This window comes from Protopterus annectens, chromosome 9.part0 (genome assembly GCF_019279795.1).
Source record: "Protopterus annectens isolate FY-2018-M chromosome 9.part0, PAN1.0, whole genome shotgun sequence".
In the NCBI taxonomy this organism is placed as follows: domain Eukaryota; kingdom Metazoa; phylum Chordata; order Ceratodontiformes; family Protopteridae; genus Protopterus; species Protopterus annectens.
The window spans coordinates 325,003,335-325,023,849 of record NC_056743.1 but is presented as its reverse complement, the minus strand read 5'-3'; the positions used below and the strand labels follow the sequence as shown (position 1 = coordinate 325,023,849).

Sequence of the window (20,515 nt, the reverse complement as noted above, 5' to 3'; positions counted from 1 at the left end):
AGCACAGTATATCATACACAGTCACCATAACGTGGCAGTGGAGAGCCTGTAGCAAGAAACTGTTACAAACACTGAACCAAGCCATACTAAAATCTTGTAAGGCAGTTGTGATCTAACAGCCATAAAATGACTGTGATTAGGGACTCCCTTGCATGTTAAAAGAGGCAGTTAAATTCTTAAGGAGCTTGTGAAGGTGTCCTACTTGTGGTCAAGATTAGGGATATTTCAACCATCACACTTTGTTCACTTTGAAGCGAAGAGTACAAGATCTCCCTCTTGCCTTTCTCCCTGATGTACATTGCTACAGGATATAGGACTATTGAGCAGACTTCAAAATATTTTCACTTTTCTGCTGGACGATTAAATACAACTCTCAATTTGTAACATTTTCACCAAATTCCCTTTTCTAGCAAAGGTGTTTCAACATACACTTTTCTTCATATACCACTATTTTGAGTAGAGTGGCTAAGGACTCAAGTAACAATTTTAAACTTATAAAATAAGCTAGCAAGCTATTCCAAGGAAGCTAATGTGTTAGTGTAGATGACTACTCTTCCTGTTTATATGTCTGTTTCTGGAATGGGAAAGGGCCCTTGGACGAGTTCATTCACTTGGGGTAATAAAACAAAAAAAAAAGAAACAGGCAGCTGGGAATATATAGAGCAATCGGGAAGAGGGAATTGGCCAAACGTTAGGAAGGAAGTGAAAAAAATGGGAGCTAAAATAGGGACAGTGAAGAGCCCAACAAGAGCTGGAGAACAGAGAAACTTCTAATAAACCACTTGAGGACAGTACAAGAATCCTGAAATATAGATAGAAGCTAATTTCACAAGGGAGGGAAACATCAAAAGGATAAAGGACTAGAGGTGGCATGGGACACTGAGCTGGCAAAGATCTGGACATAGAAAAACTCACAGAAATTTGAAAGACATGAAGTGAGAAGCAGGAAGGACAAACTACAATGTTTAACCACTACAAAAGAAACGATATTATGACCTGCCACCAACTCATAATTCGTTTTAGCACTTACAAATAAGATAAACTTCTTATAAATCCCCGTACATTACTTCAATATCACAACTTTCATTTTCATAAAATGAAAAGCTCTTAAGAGATCATGTCTCCTCTTACCATGCACTAAAACAAATTAATAATGGCTGGCAGAAAACACTAGAAGGAAGAGGAGGGAACAGGAAATAGCTTATAAAAACATGCCAGCCTGCAAGAAAAAAAACATCAAAAATGCAGATCATGTTTCAAATGTTTTTAATATGCACACAAATCTGACACTACCCAGAAGTGCTGTGCATATACTCTTGACAGTCATTACCTGCTGAAAGAGGGTAACTGTCTATGGCTTCCTCTATGAAATGCTTGCAATCCTGTATCTGGAAAACAAATATGCTGATGTTCGTTTATTAAATGCCATATTGTGTTACATGCGGAAGATATACTGGCATGGTACTATTCAATCCACTTTCCGGTTGCAAACCAAGAAGCACAATTAAAGAATTCAGTTCAATGCATCAGTCCCAAAAGCTTCTAAACCCTGCATTTTGATTTACATTTTAAAACTGAGGTAGCAGTGCTGCAGCGACTGCATTGATGCCTCACAGTTCTTGGTACTCTGCTTCACTTGAATGTTCGGGTGACTTGTGTGTGAAGTCTGCATGAATCCTCACCAGGTGGTCCAGTTTTAACTCGCATCCCAAGGTTATACAGTTAAGAACTCGTGATCCTTCAAAACTTGTCCTGGGGATTGTGTACATACAATTTCTGCCATGGACTGGCGCACCATCAAGGATTAGTTCTCTACACTATGCTTAATGTTTGACAGAAGAGGCTCCACCTCCCAACAAAATCCTGAAAGGGTTGAAGCGCCAGTACTAAACAGTACTAAAAACGAAAGTACTGACAAATACTACTGTGCTTCCTCTAAAGAGTTCTGATGGTAAAATGTAATCCTGTCAAATATGAAGTGTGTCACAAACTGACACATTCCAGCAAGCATTTATTTTACAATGCTATAAGATGAATGGTGCTCAGAGAGTATAGTTTGCCACATAGTTTCTTTTAGAAACATGGTATGGTGTCTTACAGGGATAAGTACTAAAAAGAACAGAAACATGCACATTTGCAATGTACTGATGATGCCACGTTTATGTTCAATTTCAGACAAAATAATTCATAACTTTTATTAATAATTAATGGCAAGGTTAACAGCATATATCCACAAAAAAGTAACACATTTCATGATGTTCAAATATCTTAAAAATCCAATGATGTTTCCCCATTGTAAAAATATATATTATATATATTTATATGTATCCCAAAATTCTAAACAGCCGGACAACATCATTCAAATTAAATATCAAGTTTATACACAGAAGTGTACAACTCCCCCCAAAATTTATACAGCAACTAAACTGTAACACATGGACATGGAAACAGATATTAACAGCATTCTTTGTGGAACGCAGTCAAATCCATTTTACAATTCTGTAAAAGTCGGAGCATTCTCTGTAAGAAAAAAATATATGCAAAGTCTGATGTTCAAATACCACTTAAACTGCTACAGCCCCTGCAATCCTACATTTTTTTTTTACATTTTGTATATATTTTTTTTTATTTATTTAATAAGGCAAATGTACAATTTTAGCAGAATACCCCAGTATACAGAACTAGTGTGGAGGTATATGTATGCAGAAACACACATGCATATAAATAGTGGAGTCACTGAAAATGCTGTCACAGGCCACAATCACAGCAACACTAACAATAATTACAATGACGCTTTCAATAGAAATCCATCTGCTGTGACAAAACGACTGCACGTTTCCTTTGGACCAATTAAAAAATACATTCTAATATTAACAAGAGTGAAAGCACTGTGCTTAAATGACGGCAAGACAGCATCACACTTAAGCTAATAAAACTGATTCTATTCAAATGACATCTAGACTGCATTTCTAGAAACCAAGTGGGCTACTCAAAACTACTGCAGAAAAGATGGAGATTTTCACTATCTTAATTTTTCTTCTTTCTTGCTCATCCACCAAAGTTTCTGACTTGCAGTCAATGGTAAAGGACAGCCGATCCCTTAGATCAATAGCTTATACTCAAAATGAATAGAGGACTCCATAATACAAAGATCTTGAAGTTAAATCCAACCAAATGTTTAAAAACAGTTCCTATATCCAAACAAAATGCCAACAATGTAAATTTTATTAACTATTTACTACCTGGAAAAATATTTTTTGGTCAGCAATGCCACCAGACTTCTTTAGTCTGGTGAAAATTCAACTGAACAGCACTGAAACCCCCTTACATATAGTATATATATTAAATTATAGTAACATTCCATGCATTTTTCCTGATCAAAGAATTTACTCAGTAGTTTAGTAAGACTATACATTCCCATATGCACTTAAGAAGGTCCCCCAAAGACTATGATTGTTTGCATTAAAAGGCATGCAGCAAGGTAAACATTTCTAAGAGATGCCCAGCATGTGTAACAAGTGCCTCAGCCCATTTAGACTTCAGAATCTACCATAAAAGAACACAAAAAGCCAACATCTGTATAGTGAAATCAAAGCTATATATTACACTTAATAAAATGTACCCAGCACAGGAAATTATCAAGTGATCAAGCTACCACACTGAAATTAGATGGAAAAATATCTGAAAACCTTCATTAGTGGCTACAAAATGATAAAGCTATTTCAGACTGTAAAATGCAATTTATGTCAGCAGGTCTTATTGTAGGGTTCTGTCAAGTAAAATGGCACTGAACCTCAAAGATTTTAATTCTGTTTTCCTTTGCATGCTTCAGCACTCACTTGGCCTGGGGCCCTTGCTCTTCTCACGTCCCTGATGGTGGTTCTTTCATTACACCCGCCTATTAATCACCAGGAAACCAACCTATATTTGAAATGTATCTCTCTACTGCTGGACCTGAAATCCATATTAGGAAAAGGAAACTTTTCTTTCCACCATCCCACCCCCTTCCTGTTTGCCACGGAGACAGGCTACCAGAGAATCTACCTGCCAAATTCAGTACTGTTTAGTTTTTCCAAGTTGTAACTGTACACCCCCAAAGAACCATACTCTTCTAGGTAACAAATGTAGTGAGCATTAGTCCTCTCATCTCTGAAGGGGAAATGAGTTTCAGATGCTGTGTCTTCCTGCTTCCACTGTCAGTGCTGCAAACTGTAGCTCTGACACAGAACTAGCAAAGCAGTATGTTGAAAATGTTCACTTTTTTTCTACACCTCTAGTTTTGCCATTTTAGCCGGGGGTGTCACATGGTATGACTGCAGCCTTCATTCAAACAAGAAAACAAACCGAAAAATGCACTTGAAAAGCTTGACTTGTAATGAGCTATTAACTCAGCACTTAAGGTGCCATCACCTAACCTTTGCCTAGTTTATGGCCACTGTAGCAAGTTTGTTAGACCAAGAGATTCTACATGCAATTACCACTCTTCTGTATTTATTACAGTCCAACTAGCATAGCCATGGCCTTTGAACAAGTACAGAGAAAAAATGAGTAATTAATCCCAATTGCCAAAATTACAATTCATCCTAGTCAGCATCTGGTTAGTGCAGGTCTACTCACACTGCAGGTTTCACCAAAAACCCTTCTTACTAAATCATGCTTTTAATTTCACTGTGATATCACAAGGACAGTTGGAGTCTATCCAATCAAAACAATCTACAACATTCACAGTGAATGATGCTGGATAAGCACATCAGGTTATAATCTTTTTGTGAAAATGTACAATAAATGGGCAAACTGCGGCTCACTGAAGAAAGACTACACAAGTCGGTCAGTACCATAAATTCTTTTTAGAGTTCTTTATGAGGTGACTAGCGCTGAAGAGAAAACTGTATTTCAGCTGAAAACTGTGGCATTTCACACATTATACCATTGTCCCCTCAACACATTTCACACACTCATACTAACATACCACACTCCTCTTCCCATACCCATCAGCACTGCTGTATAAAGCATAATTAAAATTAGTGGAAATTTTTTTTGTAACAATTGAACTGCCTTCACCTCACCTCACGCCTACCATCTTAAAAATCTCTTCACTTGTGCTGTAAAAGGTGGCCAAGCGCTGTGCTATGTACAGGAAAAAAAGCTACATCTCATCTCAAATCAGTATTTTTACAATTTGTCCACATTCTTCTTCAACAGTTCAAAATATGTAAGCCCTGCTGCTGGTGTATACGGACTTCTGAGCATGAGACCCTAATTAAAAAAAATTAGGGTCATTTACTATTTCCGTTGCCTCCTCTGAATGTATTTTTTCTCTTCTTCTCCTGTAGAAACAAAGGAAACAAGGTTGTCATTAGAATATTTTTGAAAAACAGGAAAACACAACACAACCATTTTCCTTCCACTGCTATTTCTGTCCCCTCATCTTTTGGATTCAAAAGCATGCATACACATTTCAGTTAAAGCCCTAGGAAAGGGATTATAAAAACTTGAATTGCCATCAATGGAATGCAAGAGTACAGTTTCAGGCAGCATACATGAATTTACTATTTAATTTATTTACATTTGTTTACCAGGAAATTCCAAATGGACACAGGTCATTTTCAGTGGAGGCCTGGGGAGAAAAGCTCCACAGAATAAATGAGCAGCACAGTACTCGAAGAACAATTGAATATACATACAATAGCAAATAATACATACTGCAGCAAACATTAACTATACATACAAAATGAAACATAGTAATGAACAGATATACCAATATCTAGTTAGAGGCTAGGAATAAAGGTAAGATGTATATACAGATAGGACTAAGCTCAAACGGATACTGTTCTAAACTCATAAAACTAAATATTGCAGTAAACTCAAGCAGATATAAAGCAGAATCTCCACACAAAGGTGGAACAGGCTAGAAGGGCTAATGGGATGGAAGGGGGAGACAGAGGAGTAAGGGAGAATGGTCAACAACTGCTCAACAGAAGCAAATCAATGACACCAAAAGTGAGAAAAATGAAGGAAAATCAAAGTGAAAAACAGAAAAAAAATCTTCGCAAAATAAAATGAGGGTGAAGCAGAGTGTTCAGTATGACAGCAAACAAAGGAAAAGTTAATGCATGAGAGATGTGAAGGAGTTGAGTTAGACTGGTGACATTTCCACACAAAGAAAATGAAAGAAGGCTGTAAACAGGAAAGTGGTACAAGAACAAAGAAACACAGAAAGTTTCTTTCTAATACAATGGAGTAATGTAATAAGAGACCAGTAATGCCAGAATGTAGTGCTACCTGAGGCACAGCCCCATGCAGTGTGTTATCTTAGAGATGCTAATAAGTTATAAACGATCATAACGGAATCCCCAGTAAGTCCATCCTTCCAAACCCATCTCTGCTTCTGAACTAAACATTACAGTTTACAATGCTTGGTGAGTGTGGGTACTGCTGTCCACAAGGAAACTTATACATGCCCTATGCATTAAAATCCCTGAAATACATAATAAATGTGGGAGTTGTTCTGTTGCTACAGATTACATCACAGCAGAAGCAAATAGGCAAAATTTGAAGGTCTAGCTGGTCTAACTGAAGCAAACCGCAAATATTTTTCTTGGTTTTCCTAAAAGCCTTGACCTTTAGCTTCTCATGCCTTCCCACAGATGCAATCATCCTCCAAAATGTTGTTTCTGCTGCATGCAAGGGAAGCCAGAAGACTGACAAGCCAATACCTACAGCTAAAATTGGCTTTATCCTCTTGCCGCTCCCACTCACCCCAGGCCACCCATCAAGGTGCCAAATCTGCTGTGCTGAGCCTGGAATGGATGGATGCTTGAGCACATTGCAGAGCTCATTCTTGTAGAGCAGTGAAAGGAGTGTGTGCAAAGTGCTATGGTCCCTACTAAAGCAGCAAGGCTTTGTTCCCCAGAGAGCACTTTTGTAAACACTTGACAACACCCTTCCATGGGATGGTAGAGCAGATATCAGCCATTCCACTGCTATCCCTCATAACTAGACTCTTCCAAGTGCCTGGACCTCAACCTAAATTTAGGTCAGACAATGCAAACAGAGCTTGATCCTGCTATGCCACAGAGACTACTTGCACTATATGCTGCAAAGACTGTTTGCAGATCTAAATTTTTAGGCATCCACTGTCCCATAAATGCAGTACTGGAGTTGCCTGTGTGCATTCATGGTGTGCAGCAATATCTTCCACCTATTTATCTGTTTTGGAACAGAACGAACACTTGCATTCAGAGAGGAGTATTGAAACTGCCTTTGGCACTAAAGGAAGGCTCCAGCCAAGCAGTATACAGTATTAGCGGGTATACTCAATATCTTCAATTCAGAAGTCACCCCTGCTGAAGCTATACCCTGCAGAAATGGTCATCCATGAAAGGCATGCAAGAACCACTGAAGCTCTTGCATGCTCAAAGAGAGTACAGCTGTATGTTTACTTACCATGACAGTAGTTGATCAAGCAACATGATCACGCATACAAAAATTTACAAATCTGAATGGGAAAATTCAGTTAGAAAGACTCCAAATGTTCCTGACCAAAAAGATCACAATCCTAAACTCCCTACCAAGAGATGTTGGAACCTTTATCCCTTTATTCAGTGCCTTATAGTTTTTAGAGAAGAGACCGCTTTTTAGCTTACTGCACCCACTAGAGATCTAGTTTTCTTGGATCTGCATTTTCTGCCACAAATGGTTTCCATTACCAATTTATTAAAAGTCTCTCTTTTTAACAGGTTACTAGGAAATAGCCAGTGTCTCATTTTTACTAGATTATCCTTCATCTTTATTGGCACGTAGTCTGAAATAGTTACTGGATGTGTTTCACAACCTTCTATTAAATACCCATGCTCCTGCGAAATATTTCTGTCGAGTCTAACCCAGCTGGTGCATCTTGTGGAACAATATGTAAATTCTGTCTGGGTTCCTACTCAAAATTTAAATTCCAAATATTTTTTTTCCAGACACTTACCCACTTTTACCCTATTTTATTTTCCCTTTTAGGTCCCTCTGATGTATAGTCAATATTACATAATCTCCAACCCCAACCCATAAATATTCCTCTCCTGGATGCTAATTACCTCACTCATAATTCAATTAAGCTCCTCAACAGTAGTTTTATGTGAAATATGTTTGAGAATACTCAGGTTAATAGATTGTAAAGCTGACGTAACAAATCATGGAGAACAGCTATTATATTATGCTGTGTCCTGCAATTGACCTCTTCCTGGAAAAAAAATAATCATACAACTCTGTCAGGGGATCACAAGCCTAAGTTGGCTGGCCATCACTATTAACCAGAATCTTACAGCAAATGACTGATAAAAACACATGTAAAGAAAGAAAAGGAGTAGGTAAGGAGGAATGAGGGGAGCTGTCATTGCGAAGACAGATCAATTCACTCAAATGTTACCTCGCAAACCTGCACTGTACTTCACTGTCTGACTACCCAATGCTGGATGGGAGAACATTAAAACTTCCTTGATACACTCTTTCCATAGCTTGAACTTCTAAATATATGGGTCTATATTATAAGACCGACTGCTGAAAACATCGAACATATGGTCGACACCATATGGTCGATGTCTTCAAACGTCGACATTATAAAAAGACAAAAAAAAAAAAACAAGAATAAAGTACCCTAACGGGTTTAAGAAGGGGGACAAGCACCCCTGCACCCCCCACAGCCCCCGCTACTTAAAAATTCCAACTCCGAGACCGCACTACATTGCAGTAAATCGAAATCTCCCCTTACGCAGATTTCCGTGTACACACTCAAGATTCTGAGCGTTCGATATTCTTGTGCCGACAATGTCAGATTCAACATTGTCTGCTTTCGAGAATATAATATAGACGCAAATATTTGTACTGCATTTTAAACAGTTTAATACTAGTTCAATTCTTTCACGGTTTGTTGCTTTAATTTTGTACATGCTTAGGTATAAGCATTCTATTCCAACTACAATGCCTTGGACAACAACCAAGGCAAAACTACTCTTTGCTTTTGGAAACCATTTACTTTACTGTATCTTTAAATACAAAGATCCAAGCAACTGATTTGAAAATGACTGTAGAGCTTAACCCCCAGAAAAGGCAACAAAAGCAATCTCCGCCCTAGTGGAATGTGCTCTAAATGCAATGGAGTGGTTAACTTCTGGGTCATAAACAGAAGTTAATACCATCAACTATCCAGTTAGAAAGATTTCCCTACAAGTGTGTAGATACAAGATTGATAAGACTTCCAGGTACTTCTAATCCTGGAAATGTATGCAAACAAGGGATCCAACTTAAGGTTCACCTGTTTACATTTTTGTATGATGACAGAGAAATGGATCTCTGATCTTGGCAACGTCTAACCAAAACCTTGTGCACAAAAGGACTGGCAGAAAGCTACAGCCTGGAGGCATAGATGGAAGAAGCTCCAACCCCCAAACAAGTGACCCGATTGCTATGGGGTCAGACAGAAAAGGATGTGCTTCGGCAGTTGAAGCTGGGGGGAATAAAAATATTTGTCTGTCCTTCTGTTGACATTTAGAGGGGGAGATTTGGTGGGTAATCAACCATGGAACATGTCGGGCAAGCTTGGATTGCTAGCACGTGCACACAGCTGAACTGGGAGAGAAGGGTAGGCCACTCAGAAGGATCTACAGACTTGGCTTATTCTTTATACTCACACACTCAACAGGAGATGAGATGGGCTAAAATAGGTCCCAGGCAAAAATGAATGGGTTGCACGGCTCCTGTATTTTATGAAAGTGAGATTCAAGGGAAGAGAGGTTTACTGTTGCTCATGCTATGTCTGCTAAACAAAGCAGGCTCACATTGAAAAACTGTCAGTGTTTTTGCTATAAAATTTGAAATAAACGTTCAAAATTAAATCCAAATCTTATTTTATTTTTATTTATTGGCATTCGATTACAAGGATAGTCTCACTGGGATATAAGAGCCCTTTTTCAGTGGAGGCCTGGTTAGAAAAGTTCCAAGCACATGTAACAGTCGAATTAAAATGCACTGTACAGCCAAAGTTAACTTCAGAGGTTCAAAATACATATGGATTGTGTATACATACAACACACAAATAAAAAAAAATTGCAAAGGCAAGTTAACTTCAGAGGTTCACTATACATGCAACTGTGTATAAATACATTAATACATAAAAAAGTACAGTTGTGTACACTTACCATAAATGTAGATGTTAGAGTGTATTCACTGTTGCAGTCATCACATTTGGGTTATCTGCCTGCAGGTAGCTCTCAGCTGGCCTGAATACCAGAGTCTTGGATTCCTGTGTCGGATGCTCTCTCTTCTTCCATGATGTCAGGTCGTCAGGGGTATAAAACATGTAGCCAATGCCATTCCATCAGTTTTTCTTGCCCCAGATGTCAGGAGCCCCCACAATGGGAAGCAATTATATGTTATGGTACACCTCCATCAAAAAGCAAATATACCAGAAAACTTAAATATACCAAGCAAGAAGGAAAGTTAGAGCCAAGAGAAGTCAGGGTGCTGGAAGGTAACCAGGACTGCAACAGTGAATACACTTGAACATCTACATTTATGGTAAGTGTACAAAACTGTACTATGTTCTTCATGTTTCACTGTTGCAGTCATCACATTTGGCTTGATTCCCAAAGCTAAGGAAGGGAGGAGGAAGTTAGAGAACATTAGGGCCAGCTATTAAGCCCTGCAAGACTGCAGTGGCGAAACCAGCTCTGGATTTAGAAAAAAAGGGGCATGTGGTAATGGTGAAGGTATGTACAGAGCTCCAGGTAGCAGCTTTTAGGATGTCCCTGGTAGGGACTCCTCTAAGAAAGGCTGCAGGAGGTAGATGCAGCCCTGGTGGAATGCGATCTTATCCCCTGCGGGGTAGGTTTTCCATGGTGCTTGCAGCAGAAATTAATGCAAAGGGCTATCCATTTGAAAATGGTTTGCTCTGAAATGGCCTTCCCCTCTCTGCCCCTGCAGCAAAGCCAACTAGCAGCTGTTCAGATTTTCTGAGAGGCTTAATCCTGTCCAAATAAAATCTAAGTTGTCTGTGCACGTCCAGAGAGTGCAGTATTCGTTCTCCTTTGTTTTGTGAATTAGGGAAGAAAGTAGGCAAGTGAATGGACTGATTTAGGGCCACACTAGACACCATCTTGGGCATAAAGGAAGGATTGGTCCTGAAGGGAAACCCTGTCTGCATGGAAGATAATGAAGGGTTCCACTGCCATGAGGGCCTGTAATTCAGACATTTTTCTTTGCTGAAGTGATGGCTAGAAGAAATGCAGTTTTCCAAGAAAGGAATTTCAGCTATGCTGTTGCAGCTGGCTCAAAGGGAGGGAGAGTGAGCTTTTCCAATACAAATGTAAGGTCCTAGGCTGGAGTAGGGGCTCTCCTCCCGCTTACATTTTTGACCCCTCTAAGGAACTGGTTTAGCAGAGGGTGAGAGAAGAGGGGTGGCTCAGTATTATAATGAACTGATATGGCAGAGGCATGAATTTTAATTGACGAGAAGGATAGGCCCTTGTGGAGCATTTCTGTTAAGTACTGAAGAATATGAGGTAAGCTGGGCACCGTTGTGCCCATTCCCCGAGTCTGGCTCCAGGAACAGTATCTTTTCCACTTTTCAGCATAGGATTTTCTAGTACTAGGCCTCCTTGCCTCCAGAATGACATCTAGCACCTGTTTACTGAGGAATGCTATTGGAGAGCTCAAGGAATTAGCCAGGCTGCAAGGTTCATGGTTTGAAGCTGAGGGTGTAGAATCTGGCCCGCCTGCTGGGACAGCAGGGAAGGGGTCTGAGGCAGGTGCCAAGGTTCCAGCAGTGTCATACTGTGCAAGAGGGGGTACCAGTGCTGGCGTGGCCAGTCTGGTACAATCAGTATTGTCCTTGGCTTGTCCTGTTTGATCTTTAGCAGAACCTTCGAGAGGAGAAGCAGTGGGGGCAGGCATAAACTGAGAGGCTTTCCCAGGTAAAGGACAGGGCATCCACTTTCCAAGCTTGACTGTGGGGAGTCCTTGTGCAGAATTTCTCCAATTGGTAGTTCTGAGGGGAGGCAAACAGGTCTACCTCTGGAGTCCCCAATTTGTTCCTCAAGAGGTTGAATAGTTTTGGTTCCAGTTTCCATTTGCGTGGGTCCATGAGATTTCTGCTTAAGTAGTCTGCCAGTGAAATGAGCTTGCCTGGCAAGAATTGAGCTTGTAGGTGCACTTAGTAGCTCAAGGCTGTGTTCCACAGAGCCATGGCTAGTCTGCAGAGAGGGTACAAGTGGGTTCCCCCCTGCTTGTTTATGTACCACATAACTGTGGTTTGTCTGTCTTTACCAATAGTTGTCCTGGAAGAATGTGGTCTTTGAAGGCTGTCAGGGAATTCTGTACAGCTAACATTTCTTTTTGGTTGATATGCAGGTGCATCTGTCTCGGGTTCCATTTGCCCTGAATGCACTGCCCTGCCAAAATGCATAGTCTGATGAGTCTGTCGTTAGGGTTTGGGTGGCAAGGGGTACAGTGAAAGGGAGCCCCTTGTTGTGGTAGCAGGCCTCTGCCCACCAAAGGAACTCTGTCATTATATAAGGAATTATAGGAATTATTGATCCCAGGTCCTGAGAATAGTGACACCATAGACTTTTTAGATACCATTGTAAATGTCCTCATATGCAGGCTTACATGTGGAATTAGTAGAAAGCAAGAGGCCATGAGCCCCAGGGCTTGCAGAATTTTCCTTGAAAATAGCTGAGGTTTTGTGGTCAATAGTTTGAAGTAGGTTGTTACATGAAACTGTTTCTCTGGAGTAAGGAAAGCTATCTGGGAAGTTGTGTTCAAGCTTGCTCCCAGGAATACAATCTGTTGGCAGGGTAATAGGTGAGATTTCTTTTTGTTTATGGTGTACCCCAGAGAGGTTAGAAGTTTCTTTACAAATGCCAGATGTTTTAATAGCAAGTCCTGGCTTTCTGCCTGAATCAGACAATCATCCAAGTATGGGTATATTTGAATATTTCTCTGCCTGCAAAATGCAATGGCTGGAGCTAGACACTTTGTGAATACCCTGGGCGCAGTAGATAAGCCAAAAGGAAGTGCAGAGAACTGATAGTGCATTGAGCCTGCCCTGAAGCATAGGTATTTCCTGCAAGATTCCCTTATTGAAATGTGCAGGTAAGCTTCCTTTAACCAGGCATCTTTGCCTAGCACAGGAAGAAGCTGAAGTGTTAGCATTTTGAATTTTGGGATTACCAGAACAGAGGTGTCCAGGACAGGACTCCAGGAGCTGTCTTTTCTGGGTACAAGGAAAAGTCTTGAATAAAAACCTTGTCCCCTTTGCTCTGCTGGGACAGGTTGAATAGCCCTGATATTTAGAAGACAGAGAACCTGCTATTGGGCCTCCACCCACTGATTTGCGGGTAGGTCTGGCAAACCGTTTGGGGTTGGTAGGGAGTGGAAGTGGAATCTGTATACTCAAAACCCATTTGTCTTGGGTAATGAGTTCCCAGTTTTTTGCATGTAGGGCAAGCTTTCCTCCTAAGGGAGCAGGCAGTTGAGCAGGACTTGGAAGGGTTAAGGCATTGTGCCATTTTTCCGTAGGGGGGGTGGTTTACTGCTCCCTGCTTCGGAAGTGGGAGCCCCCCACAGCTTATAGCTGTGCGCAGTCTGAGACTGTAACCTAGGTGATCTGCTGTTCCTGGGTTAGGACTGAGAGGGCCTGGAAGTGACTGGAAAGGACCAATTATTTGAAGGCCAATGTCTACTAAATCTGGGAGGCTGTACTTGTAGGAAATCTTTAACAGTTTGCATAGATTTAGCTTTTTCCTCCATCCTTTTGAGGACTTCTGCTTTGTTGCAAAACAGGTGGTCTTGGTTTAAGGGAGCATCCAGTAATTTAGCTTTAACATGATCTGGCAAGTTTTGCTCCTTAAGCCAAGCATGTCTTCTAAGCACAGACCCAGTGACAGCAGCCCTGCAAGATGCTTCTAAAGAGTCAAAACCACATTGCAAAGTATGTTTACCAACTTGTTCTGCAGAATGCATTAAATCCTGTAATTCGTTGTGTTCAGCAGAGTCAGGAATCAACAATTTTCTGTTTAAGTAGTCCCATAACATGCTGCTGGCACTTTAACATATGAAACTGGCAATTTAAAGCCCTAATGGCCAAAATGGCAGAAGTGCATACCTTCTTACCCCATCTGTTTAAGGCTCTAGAAACTCCATCTGAAGGGGTAAAATTTTTGGCAGCAGTAGCCTTAATGCCTTTTGGTCCTTGGGAAATGGTCTCTGGTTCCGCAGCAGGATTCTTGAAGAGGAACTTGTGAGAGTCAGGTACTCTGTAATACCGGTCAGGTTTTCTAGGAGCTGGAGGTAAAGTGTCTGGGGAAAGTCTAGATTACAAAAAAGCATCATCTAAAATGTCCAGAACAGGAGGGATAGCTAAAGGCCTGTGTTGAGGAAAGAGTAAGAATTCCCTAAGCCTCTTTTTGGAGTCAGAGTAATCCTGGCTTTCCCAGTGGAAATGCTCCCTAGGAGTGTGCAAGGTTTCACCAAAAGAAAAATCTTCTGTAGGGGAAGCAGAGGGAATGGAATCCTCTGCATCAGAATCCTCATAGGTAGATAAGGGCAAATCCTGGTAATCAGAAGGAACACAAATATCAGATTCCTGACCAGAAGAATCATAAGGAAAATCAGTTCTATGTCTTCCCCTAATGAAGGTAATAAGGTCTTCAGCCACTCTAAGCATTTTCTTTTTAGGCATATGGGCCTGAGCATGCGGTTTGGACATCGGTTTTCTAGGTGTGCTGCGAGTTTTAGGCCTGAATGAAGAAGATGGCATCAGTTTAAATTGCAAGTCTGTAGGCCTGAATACACCCCTCAGAAACTGGTGCCTGCACAGTGGCTCCGGACTCATCCAAGGTAGAGACATCCGCAGATTCTACAGTCGAAGAAGCATCTCATGGCATACCCGGACTCCGAATAGGTCTCAGTAGAGGCCTGTGAATCCAAAGTAGCGGGTATTAGGGGCAGCGAAAGCACCTCACTGAGTGCCGGCAGACTGGCGACTAGCTTAACTGAAGCATCGTCAGCAGTTTTGGACATATGCGGTTTGTCTCTGCCTTTATCTTTACTTTTTTTGGAAGATCGGTAGTCGGATGGCTTAATGAAGCCATTTCAGAGTACTGATACTGAGTGCCAAAATAATTTGCTGCAAAGACAGCCCGACGATGAATAGTTCGGGGGTTGAACAAGGCACAAAACAGACAGCGAGGGACATCATGGTCTGGGCCTAAGCAGGGAATGCAGTACGAATGAAAATCTTTATGAGGTATTTGCTAATACAATTGTTAGCTCTTATTGACATTGGTTGGAGCAAGAAAAAAGACCCCCAACGGGGTACTTATCTTTTTTTTTTTTTGAAGACTTTGGTTCTGAAACTCGAAAAAGAAAATTTCAGGAGTTGGCCAACCGGCAATTGCAAACTGCCTCTGCTTCCAGCATTGCACAGCAAGAAAGACTGATGTAATGGCATCGGCTGCATGTTTTATAACCCTGACGACCTGATGTAATGGAAGAAGAGACAGCATCAAATGCAGGAATACAAGACTCTGGTATTCAGGCCGGCTGAGGGCTACCTGCAGGCAGATAACCCAAATGTGATGACTGCAACAGTGAAACACGAAGAACATCTTACTCAATACAGCTGAGTAATGACTCATTTTGTGAAGGGATAACAGTTGCTTGGGAGTAGAAGTAAAGATAAAAGGGAATACGCCTTTCCAGATGATAAAGTGCAGATAAAGTTCAGTGTTACGAAATAACAGTCTGGGATATACAACAATTAGCAGCAATTGAGTAGTAAGGGTGAAGAGGGAGTAAGGTAAAACAGGAGGTTAGGACTTAAAGGCAGGAATATGTACTGTTTTTTTGTTAACTGGATGTAGAACAGAGTGGCAGTTCAAGTCAATTTAGTGTATGTAATGCAGTACAGTGAGGTAGAGTCAGAGGCATTAGTAATAAATCCAGCAAGTTTATTGCAAAAATTTCTAATTTTGATTTTAGGGTACTGAGTAAGTTGGTGAGTAATGGAGTACCATAGGTTAGAGAAGGTAGAAGATAAGTGATGGCAAGTGCCTTTGTACTAGTAGGTCTAAAAGTGTTGGTGCCTATTTGGCAAGCACAGTTTTGGTGATTTGTTTTTTTAATGTTGTGTTGAACATGTAGATCAAATTTTAGGTGTTCATCTATAATAACCCCTAGCAATTTAATATGGAAATCTAATTCAATTGGGGTTTGCTGTGGGACAGTACAGCAAGATGGTCTTTAAGAGGGTACTGTAGCTTGGTTTTGTTAGGACAGAGAAGCAAGTGATTTTTGGTAAGCCAGTTTTCCACGGAAGAAAATGACAGTTGAGTAATATGTTGGAGACTGGGAATGGAGTCCGAGGAGCATGTTTGCAGACTCATCCACATACTGAATAAGAGCGCCATGAGTGAGTGACAGTTGTAGATTATTAATGAAGATGCTGAACAGAAGGAGCCCTAATATAGACCACTGGAGAATGCCAGTGGGTTTAGGGAGATGAGAAGAGAGGGAAGAATTCTACCTGACTGCTTGCTACATTATTAGATAGATAGCTTGCAAACCAGTTAACTGAAAGGGGGATAGTCCAGTTAGTGATGGCCTGTTCAAAAGAAGGGGATGTGAAATGGTATAGTGAGCTTTTGAAAGATCTGAGGAAGACGACGAGACATTTACCGGAGTCCCTAGCCTTGTTGATTATGTCCAGGATGGAGATTAAGGCCGTCATTGTGCTGTGACCCAGTCTAAAGCAGTGTTGTGTAGGTGACAGAATGTAATTTGTGAGAAAGTCAAGGAGTTGAATTTGTATACATTCTTCAAGAATCTTGGAGATGCGGGAGAGAACAGCAATCAGACAGTAATTTGAGAGATCTGTGGGGTCTCCACCTTTTGGGGGGGGGGGGGCTAAAATAAGTCTCTTGTTCCAGGCATTTGGGACATAAGACTTAAGGATAGATGTATTTATAAGTATGCTAATGGGGCAGGCAATTGCATCTGCTGCTATTCTTAGGTATTCAGTGGGCAGATTGCCTGCTGCATTACAGTCAGGTTTCAGTTTGAGTAGTCATTTACGGTGACAGTAGGGATAGGTTTTAAGGAGAAAAAAAATGGAAATGTTTTGGAATTTTCAGTGGACTCGAGAGATGATGGCGAGGGAGGGATTGTAGGAGTATGAATCTTTGTGGTGTTTGGTAAAATTAGATGCGTTATTGGATGCAGTGTTTATGAAATGAGTGTTAAAAAGAGACTGGCTACATCTGGATGCGTTGTGTTGGGAAATGGAGCAGGCTTAGCTTTAGTGCCAGGGTTTAGAAATGAGGACATGGCTGTTCAGAATTTTTGGGATCATTTCTGTTGTTGGACTGGAATTTTAGGTAGTACTCTTTTTTTTGTCTGTTTTTTAACTTGGTTATGGAGTTGCCTGTAGTTTTGTAAGATGGATGGAAGGTTTTTTGTCATCGATTCCAGAACTAATCTCTGGTTTGCATTAATTGCTTTGTTGATTGTGTTAGCCAAGAGGCATTATTAAATTTTATCCGTTTCATACGAGAGGCATTTCATTTAGGTTTTCTAAAAATAGGCCATTAATGTAGTTTACTGCTTCATCTAGGGAAATGTTTTTTAGGATATTCCAATTCACATGTTTCAGTAGGTTAATAAAACTATGAACATTTGAGGGTCAGTTAGCTAAATTCGGAGTATGTTTAAAGTGTTCTTTTTGGAAGGAGGGTGATGTTCTGAGAGCAAATGTAGGAAGGTAATCACTTAGGGTATTTGGTGGTAGGGTGCCTGTTAAGGAGATTTTGTTTGGGTCACTGACCAGTATTCAATCTAGGATGCAGCCCTCCATGTGACCTCTGTTAAATTTAGTAGAGGATGTGATTAACTGGGTAAAGTGGAATAGGTTAATGTTAGAGGATGGAAATTTTGAGCACATGTTGGACCAGTTGACATTTATGTCACCTAGTATGACAGTTTCATTTTTGACTGTGCTAGAGATCCAGGTAAGGATGTTTTCTAGGATGGGTATATTATTGCTTGAGGGAATGTAAAGAACTACAATGCATCGTTTTTTGGAATTATTTATATTTAGCAATCGACTAAATGCACTTGTGAAGAACCAGGCAGACCAGAACCATGCAGAAATGTCACTTTCATTCATAAACTTAACACATACACAGTGTGTTAAGTTTATGAATAAAAGTGACAATTCTGCCTGGTTCTTCACAAGTCCCTATAGTAGGTTCATGATTACTACACTTTGTGTAGGTTGGCACTGGACTGTCCTCAGTTTACTTTTTGGGTTATACCTAGAAATGAGATTAGAATTTCTGCAGTGGAGACCTGTGTAACAGTGTTAGGGAAACGGGTAGAGTAGTAAGAGCTAGGGTAGAGAAGGCCAACTCCTCCTCCTCTCTTGTGGAGTCTGTCGAGTCGAATAGCGTTAAAACCCGGGGGAAGGAATTTTGAGTCTTTGTTATTGGTTTTAGCCAAGTTTGTGTGGCAGCAATAATGTCAGGTTGGTTGTGGGCTGTCCAGGCATGAAAGTCAGATTTTGTTTTGAATGCTTTGGAAATTAATTGTTTTGTAATTAAATGCAGAAGTAAAGAAAATAGCATGCACACACACACACTGGTTTGAACAGTGTTTATGATTACTGGGGAAAGACAGCAAAGTGATGTGACACTGTAATCCATTACCCTGCCTATGGCCTCATTTGACCATAATCCAGCTCTGCCTATGGGCACAGAGCTAATATTAACACCATTTCATGAAAAATGGATAAAGTATGCCTTTTATCACCAAAGCTGCAAAAAACTGCAGAGATGAGGCAATACAAGCTGGTTTAGCTTACTAATGATGCAGACAACTTTCACGGTTTTAAAACTTCATTATCTACAACAGCCTCAACAAAGATGGGCAAATAATTTACATCTGTCTAGAAGTTAACCACAAACAAGGAAAATTTAAAACTTTTAATGGTAAAACCATTAAATGAACTATGTGATGCATTAATTTTTAATATGAAGGATTAGAAATACCCAACAATTTCCAATATTTCACAGCCAGCATTTTCTATATCAGGGAAGTGGGGCTTAAATGACTTCTCACATTCCTGAAAACCAATATAAGGTCTGTCAGTAACCTTGAACCTTTCAGTAAAAGCCCTAAGAGTCTACATTTTCTGAAATGGAAGCTTAGCCAGCATTAACATGTCAGTTTAGGTTAGATCCACTATAAAATAATCTCCTCTTGAGTATTTCCATGATTCTACACTCAAAGCTAACACTACAGCTTAATAAATTCACAGAAATTGACATCTTCATGAGGACATCTGAGCATTGGCAGAGTACAAACAGAAAATTAAGTACACTGAAAAAGTTGCCTCATTAACATTTTTTTTTGTGGTTATAATTCCAATCAGAAAAGAAAATTCTCTATAGAAATCCATGCTTTATTACTTGTTTGGGTTAGCTACCTGAAAAATGTTAAAACTGACATTGAAAGGTTCTGCACACCAGACAGATTAAGCCCTTCTGAGTAAAACAAAAGAACTTGTCACCAATTGTTTTTTCTCCGATTAGCATTTCTACCTAGTCCACAAATCACACGCACACAATAATCTGAAACAAAATGTTTTCTCTTGTAAATGATCACAAATTTAAAGTACTTGGTAAACATTACTAAAGCAAAAAACAACTTGCACAGAAACTGCTGAACGTCCAGCCTGTGCTTCATAGACATTTTAAAAATTTTCTCTACTGGCAGAAGCTTAAATTACATCAGCAGACATCAAAACATCAGGCAGAGTTCAACTAGAAAGTAACAGAAAAGTTGGGCATAAACTTATTACGCATTACAGACTTACAACTGCACTTCATACATCCAGAAATTGAAAATTGAAAGCTCCTAACAAGGCCTACTACTTAATGTTTAACCACTTTGAAAAAACAAGGCATCTGTCAAGTTCAGTACTTTAAAATGTACTGTTCTAATTAAAACAAAATGCACACATCTTAGCAGAATCTAAACTCCTCAAGTAGTTAAATTACTCTGATTATGTAAGCTCTATGCCACAATCATTGTTCAAAGGTGTGTACTAGGCTAATGGCCCTGTAGTGTATATAAGCCTAGCCCAAGAAGATTCCCTAGCATCATGCCACCCAAAGTTAGTTCAGAGGTTTTATGTCATTAATCATCAGTAATAGTTGCAAATGTCAGTCCTGACTGCGGGTATTCTTCACATTCAACTTCTGTAAACCAGTGTTATTGTCTGCTTCTTATAAATACATCAGGATATCTGAAGGAAATTAATGATGGACTTGTTTTCACTGTAAGCAGAAGCTTATTCCACAATCTTGAAAAAGGTAAGCATCTTCCATCATTTACATGTTACTGACACTTATTTAGTATTGGGCTTCCAGATTACTGTTGCATTGCTAAGGCTTTCAAGAATTCAAGAATATAC

General features: G+C 40.1%; 1 protein-coding gene across 1 annotated transcript in view; it reads right to left on the bottom strand.

Annotated features, from left to right (window-relative positions):
• Nucleotides 1-2,181: 2,181 nt before the first annotated feature.
• The window catches only part of ATP2A3 (ATPase sarcoplasmic/endoplasmic reticulum Ca2+ transporting 3), a 1,260,930-nt gene continuing 1,242,596 nt past the window's right edge, over nt 2,182-20,515 (bottom strand). Inside the window, exon 21 of the mRNA XM_044082905.1 lies at nt 2,182-5,327. Coding sequence (XP_043938840.1) covers nt 5,284-5,327 — 44 coding nt within the window. The 3' untranslated portion in view covers nt 2,182-5,283. The remainder of the gene's footprint in view (nt 5,328-20,515) is intronic.